This window comes from Trachymyrmex septentrionalis, unplaced genomic scaffold, assembly GCF_001594115.1.
Source record: "Trachymyrmex septentrionalis isolate Tsep2-gDNA-1 unplaced genomic scaffold, Tsep1.0 scaffold89, whole genome shotgun sequence".
Classification (NCBI taxonomy): domain Eukaryota; kingdom Metazoa; phylum Arthropoda; class Insecta; order Hymenoptera; family Formicidae; genus Trachymyrmex; species Trachymyrmex septentrionalis.
Window position 1 is genome coordinate 128,015 of NW_017306081.1, and position 7,709 is coordinate 135,723.

Below are 7,709 nucleotides of genomic sequence, written 5' to 3' on the forward strand. Positions count from 1 at the left end.
AATAGATCTTGGTATAATAAATCTAGAAATTCTGTGTCCTCCTGCACATTTAGTCCATTTCTTTGTTTGTTAATAAAAATTGATTCTGAAATGAGTTGTTTATTATAATTCTTTTTTCTGTCTAAGATCTTTGTGTGACTTCAGTCAAAATCATGATTATGTTCCAATCTATGTTCAGAAATTATGGATTTTTGTTTCGTGTTCCTTTTAATATGATTACGATGTTTATCTAATCTAATCTTAAGCAATCGTTTCGTCTGTCCTACGTAGGATGCATTACATTCCTGACAATTAACTCTGTATATTACGTTGGTTTATGAAAGTAAAGCAATTTATCTTTTTGATTTCTAATGAAAGAATTTAGTTTGTTTAATCTCACATAGGCAAGACGAACACACACACAACTGCTTTGTTATTCTTGAAAAATTGTTTGAATTTTTCTGATATTGTTAGAACATAAAGTATTGTGAAAAATGTAGTCAAATTGTTGTTTGTCTGTTCTTCGTTATTTATGCAGATTGCATTGTTATTCTAATCTTTAGATTTTTTAAAGAATCTCTTTTGGTGTTAAAAATAAGCTCTAAAGGATATCCGTTATTTAGTAAAATGTTGATTATTTTATGGAAATTTAATTCGTGAAATCGTCACTGATTTTATGTTTATTTTTACACTAAGGAAAATCCAATTGAAAGGGTTGAAATGTCAATTTTTCTCAAGAATAAAGTATACGATTTCACACACGCCTAACCTGTGTTGGCTCGCATTGGCTGATTTACATCTATCCTTGTCTTTATTTATAACTTTCTAACAAAGTAAACTTTGTAAAATAATGCATTCATTGACGTTAGACTAAGACGCGCGCCTATGAGTTATGTTTGCCATAAAATATTTCATTGTTACACAACAAGAACAAACTATTATTAAGGACAACATGACGCTCGCAAACTCGCAAGAAAATTCTAAGTATAAAGCTGGCTTATACTGTCGTGTTTAGGTTGCGAAGCTTCTCAAGTATGTGTAACCATTGTAATAAGAGTTGCCTTTAATACTTCGAAAAGATTCCCATATGGTGACATATATTCTTCGTGATTTATCCTACGGTACATCAAAAAAGATGTCTCTAGATATCTAGAGGATAAATCACGTAGGATAAATCACGAAGGACAGATACAATAGAAGGATCTTTTCGAAATATTAAAGGCGATCCTTGTTACGGTTACACATATTTGAGAAGTTTTGCGACTTAAGGGCTTTTTCTATGAAATAACTACATTTTCCACAAATTACGTTAAAGAAAAATTGGTTCCAATTTATAAATATAATATGTCTATAAAAATTTTCGATCTCTCTTATAGTGCATCAAAAATAGATGTTTTTAGATTATATTTGTAAATTATAACTAATTGAAAAAAAAATCTAATTACTTCAGAAAAAAACAGTTTTTTTAAAATATCTAAAAAAGTAACTACAGATCAAAAGTAATTTAGTTGAACTATCAAAATAATTATGTAGAATGCTCAAACAGATTGCTAGAATGTCAAAACTTTTTACAGCATGCTTATCATGTTTGAGTTTTCTACAATTATTTTAATAGTTTAACAAAATTATTTTCAGATCTACCTAAATTTTCAGTTATATCGTTCTTTCTATGTTGTCATAACCCTATTTATTATTAAATTGCATAGGTGCATAAATATTTAAAAGAATCGATTTTTATTGGAATACTCAAGTTTATATGCGCGAATTGTACTTCATTTAATATTAAGTAAGAAAAAAACTTTGTTACTTATTCATATTCTTGAATCTTTATTTAGTAAAATGTTTTACTTCAATGTTACTTCCATATTATTTTAACGATGAAATGAAGACTATTAGGATATTATCATATTCTAACGATCTCCACTTTGTTTTTTATTGTTTTTAAATCAATAGGAATACTAATGTTTTAATCTTTATATTTTACCGTTATTATTGTTATTCCATATTACTGATAGCAGTAACTTTAACCCGATATATGCATATTATCAAGTATTGCATTTTTAGTCAGTACACTCCGAGAACATGTGACTCTTGACACTGCACAACTTCCTAGCATTTTTCTGACACGACAGAAGATGTATATCCTGGAACGTGAATGTTGATAGCAGGTCTCAACTCGACAGCCATCCAAACGAGAGACGCTTCCGCGAAAAGTCGTTCGCAAATTCTTCGCGCCACTTTCTTGCTGGCGCTGGTCGTTCGCATTCGTAGCACGTCTCGTGTAGTGTATCCGCAAAGATTCTACGAGAAATTGGAGCTCGACAATATAGAAACAAGCATACGCACGATTGTGATACAGTTCCTCGAACGATTACATCGTGTCTATAGAAATTATATGAATTATTCTATATAATTCTATATACTATTATAATTATTCTAATTAGTATTTGCTCCGCCTTAATTGGTATTCGCGGTATATCCAATGTACTTTAAATTAATGTATCTTTACTTAAAGTTAACATAATTACACGATTTTTTTTTATTTTAATGATCAATATCCGAGGAATAAGATTACATAATTTAAAATTGTGTAAAACTATGAAAAGCATTTGTTCTAAACAAATTTTCACAACGTAGTAGAAAAAAACATACGGGTCCATTAAATTCGTGAATACCGATTAGGATTAAAAAATCATAACTTTCCGCCTAAAAGTTATGATTTGACAAATTATAAAAAGTAGTAAAGTTACACATTATACGTGAATTATATGTATAGATATATTGCATGATGTTTCATTGTGAACATTACAAAGGTAATGCCTCTCGTAAAATGTGTCTCGTGCTTATATTTTGCTTGAAAATAGCAGATGTATAATAGAGTGCCGTTTCCTTTTCGCGTTACCTACTTCTTGGAAGCAAAATCAATAAACGGTTAAAGATAGAATAAATGTGTGATTGACACTGTGCTTTCTCGAATCAAATCGCACATGTATTTCAGTCAGAAATGTTGAATATGCATAATTTACCATTTTCCAGAATAAATCAACATTTAAAACAATTCGTTTAATAAGTAAAAATTAAACGCAGAGAGAAATGCAATTTACAACATGGCAAGCATTAATTGAAATAATTATTAAAAATTATTTTAATAATAAAAGCTTCTAGTGCGTAAAATATAGAAAATTGCTCGATAAATTGACATTTTCTCTCACAATCAATAAAGACTCGACATTGAAAGGATTAATGAGAGAAGACAAACATGTTGCACCGTGTAAAAACATTCCTATTACCTTCGGTACTTCGGTACACAATCAACTGCTGTCCGTTTCTTCTTAATGACAGATGCTAATTGTACGCGCGGTCGATAGTTCTTCAACTGCGCGCAAGTACGACTAATAGCCATGCTTTTTCAACGAGAAAGAGAAAAGAAACGACTTCAACGCGAGTCCTCGCAGTCGACCCAGCAGAAGAAACAGAGGAGACGACCGAGGGGGTTGGGAAAGAAAAAATATTTTACAATACCAGTTCACAGAGTAACGAATAACCTTTGTGGCATGTCGCGACATGCCGTAGACATTAACGGGAAAAAAGCGCGTGGGGAACGTACGAGTGAAGCTTTTATGCCATGCTACGTCGATAACTTTGCACGAGGAAGAGCGCTTCGGGAAGAACGTCAGCTGTAAGCGTCGTTCTGTGACAGAATAAACTTTTCTTAAAAATATTCTTCGCCAGAAAGCAAGAAAATGCGTATAGAATCACGCACAGCATGTGAATATTTAGGAATACATCTATTAGGATATTCTCAAAGAATATCTATAATATGTAGACGAATATCTAGGATGTTTGTACAATAGAATGACAAGATCAGAGAAATATTTGGCAGAATCCACATCTAAAAAATCAAAAAATTTAAAAGAACTTAAAGTAATCCATCTAGAATCCATCCGAATGATGTACAATATCCAAGTAATATTAAGAAAATTTTCAAAAAATATTTAAAAATGTCCTCGAACGCCTATTGCTGTGTAGGAGTAATCTTCTTGGTACTACGCATTACACATCGACAGCGTAGAAAAGGATCTGCTCTCGGGCGAGCGAAAATAGTGCAAGTAAGTCGAGATGGTAGTAAGTCGATGAGGGTAGAAATGTCGGGGTGGAAATGAAAAATCGCCGGCATCGTCGACCCAAAAGTAACCACCTACTAGCTCTTATGTACAGATAAGAGTAAATAACGAGGTCGACAGACACGCGGAAGAGAACTAATTCTCCGCATATTTCACGCACGTTCGCCCCGCGGCTGCTTCCGAGAATAAAAGGATTAATCGCGGCTCTGTCCTTCTCATGCTCATTCTTTTTATTTCAGATATGTTTATTCGCCGTATTATGTATTTCTGAAAAGATACTAATAGAAGACAACAAAAATCCTCTATACAACAGCTTATTAGCATGAACACATTTTAATCTTTAAAATATCTTTCCGATTTTTAAATACTTTTATATTCAATTAGAGAAGCTAATTTATATATATATATATATATACCATATATATATAAATTATATACATACAACAAAAGATAATGTAAGTAAAAAGGAAAATATTACATACTGTATGCAGTAGAAAGGAAAATGGTACTGTTTGCATAAAAAATTATTTAGGAAACATTGAAGAAAACATGAAATAAATAAAAAAAATAAAAAAAAAATAAATATATAAAATGAGGCTCAAAAGAATCTATCAGTGAAATGTAAAAAAGCCCATCGAAGCCTACTGTTCAGATGCACAGAACATTTATGTGCTTTATTTTTCTGTGAATGTAACAATACGAATAAAATAAAAGTTTCGAATTACATAAGTAACGCAAATTCTAGGTTGATGATTCCCGACAATTTAGTTCGTTCTTCTTTATCCAAATGCCAAATTAGATAATAAAATATAACCGTCATATAGATTGCGTCACTAATTGTAGAATTACATCGCTCATTAGCTTGTCAGACTTGATGTAAACGTTTTCTCACGACTCGACATAAAGATCTTGTGGTGTCGACAGTCAGAGATACAATGAAAAAATTGTCGGAAATCAATCTGGAATTTGCGTTACTTATGTAATTTCTGTTTATAGTTTATATTGATAAGGATCCGATTTGAAGGGTCGAAACGTTTATTTTATTCATATTGTTACATTTATACGAAAATAAAGAATTTTCTGTGATCTGAACAGTTAATATAGGCTTCGATGGACTTTTTTACATTTCACTGATAAAAATAAACATTCCTTATTTAACAAATTTATTAATTTAATATAGATTTAATGTTAGAATAATCACAGAGATATTCATAAAAATGTGATAAAGTAAATGTAAATATTTATCAGCGAGAAACCGGCTTACCTTTTCACCGCTGTCGCTAGGTAGGTAAAACGTGAGAACCGTGAGAAACGATATCCCCATGCAGGGGATGATAATGTTCACTGTGTAAAAGAGGGTTTTCCTCCTCATCGTGATGTTGAACGTGATGTCCAAGTAGGGCTCGTCACAGCAAGTGTAAAACTTCTCGTTCCTGCGAGAAGAAAAGACGCAAGAGACATTGCGGTTAATCGTCGGATCGATAAACGAATGGAGGGGAACATTAGGGTTAAAGCGATGGAGTAGAAAGAAAAAAAAAATCGCGTAAAGAACGTAAAAATTCCGCTATTCAGGACGGAGAAGCGTTTGTACCAGACAATAAGTACGTTTTAAGTAAGTAGAGTCGGCGGTGAGCGAGACTTATGAGGAAAGTTTCGTGGGATCGTATAACTCCATCGAAGATCTCTCTAAGTCGGTAACTCGGTTCAGACTATTCCCCCTAGTCTGTCCCCTCTATTCAGACCGATAATCTCAAACTGGAGCCAGTCTTGTGTCGTGAATAAATTTGAATTTATTTTTTAAATTCAATTTTTTACATGAAATTAGATTTTTGCTGTGATTTAGTATAGCAACCAAAGTACAATACATCAAACTATATCAAAACAACATTTTCACGTTTAGAGAAATAAATTAGTAATAGAGACATAGTTAGCTATTTAACTCATATCTTATTCTCTCTATGTTGTCTCTTCTATCATATATCACGTCAAAATAAGAAATTATTTTTAAATAGTATTATATTCGTGTGTATAAAAAAACCTAGCAATTTTAACATAATAGCTGTTTATACAGATTATCAAAATAAGCTTCATCCCTACCAACTTCTACTAATAACAACCTACGTGTACCAAACGATAGTTTGTTAAAACGATTTTAAATATATACAAAAATGTATATAGTTGCCATATCAAAATTTTTTAAACTAGAACTAACAGGTCATAAACCCCGGACAGTTCGGATATAAAAATGCATGGAGGCTAGTAAAATTGATCAGAACAGTAAACAAATAATTATTTCTTATCTAATTGTTCATTAGTAATACTAATTTAATGTAAAAATTTGACCAATTATATAGTTGATTATTCTTCTTACATACAACTATAATTGGTCAATCTTTTATAGCTTAAAGATACTACATCTATTGTAAATCAGGACTAATACAGAATAACGTGGGAGAGAAAGGAAATAAAAAAATTTAGAAAATTCTCTAAAATCTCGGAAGCTCATAATTAATCCGGATGCATTTGGAAAACCTCTCCAAACGTCCTCATAAAAAACATCATAAAAAAAAGAAAAGACAGCAATCCTAAATATCAAATAAATATTAAACAAAAAACAGGCGATTGAGAACAGACAATAAGAGCAGACAACGTAGTTATTCAGGTGTTATACGTTACACAATGTATTTAAAAGTTCTTATACTTACTTAACTAAAATGATAAGACGTTTTGGCTCAGTTCGAGCTGTCCTCAGCGATGTAAAAAAACATTACAAGTTATTAAAGAAAAGATCTAAGAATGCAGTTAAAGGAGCCTCTTCAATTTCAAATTTGAGAAGCCACATTGTCAAATTAATTGAATGGCTAACTGAGCACTAAAGAAAAGTCAAATTAATAATACAACAATGATAAAAACAAGTATAAAATGATTCAAGAACTCACTTGCTGCATTCCGTGATCAATATTCTTGTATCATTCTATATTTGTTTTTTAGCATTGTTGTATTATTAATTCGACTTTTCTTGAAATTGAAGAGGCTGCTTTATTAGAAATTGAGAGCTGCATTCTTGGATCTTTTCTTTAATAACTTGTAATGTTTTTTGACATCTCTGAAGATGGCTCGAACTGAGCCGAAACGTCCGATCTCATCATTTTAGTTGTAAGAATTTTTAAATACGTTGTGTAACGTATAATGCCTGAATAACTGCGTCTTATTGTCTGCTCTTAATTGCCTGTTTTTTGTTTGATATTTATTTGTTAATTTCGAGAGCTCAATTTTTATTCTGAAATTTAGTTATTTGAAATTCTAAATATGAAATATGAGATTATTTGAAACCTTAAATAAGAAAAAAATGTGAATTGAATGATTTCTTGAAGATTGACCTAAATTTTATCATCTCTACGTACAATTTTTTCGAGAATCATTGTTGTGATTGACTTTATCTACTTGTTCATCATAATTTCTGGCAAAGAGGATTCAATCTTCAATACGTGACAAATAGGGGCACTTAAATCGAATGTGATATCATTTCAGGTAATACGGAAAGTACAATATAATACTAATGCCGAAAGTGTTCAAATGTTAAAACATCAATATTTTAAAATATCT

At 31.3% G+C, this 7,709-nt stretch overlaps 1 protein-coding gene across 1 annotated transcript in view; it reads right to left on the reverse strand.

Moving 5' to 3' along the window:
* The window catches only part of LOC108755586 (acetylcholine receptor subunit alpha-like), a 307,465-nt gene that overhangs the window by 54,292 nt on the left and 245,464 nt on the right, over positions 1 to 7,709 (reverse strand). The window contains exon 7 of the mRNA XM_018498684.1: positions 5,368 to 5,536. Coding sequence (XP_018354186.1) covers positions 5,368 to 5,536 — 169 coding nt within the window. The remainder of the gene's footprint in view (positions 1 to 5,367; positions 5,537 to 7,709) is intronic.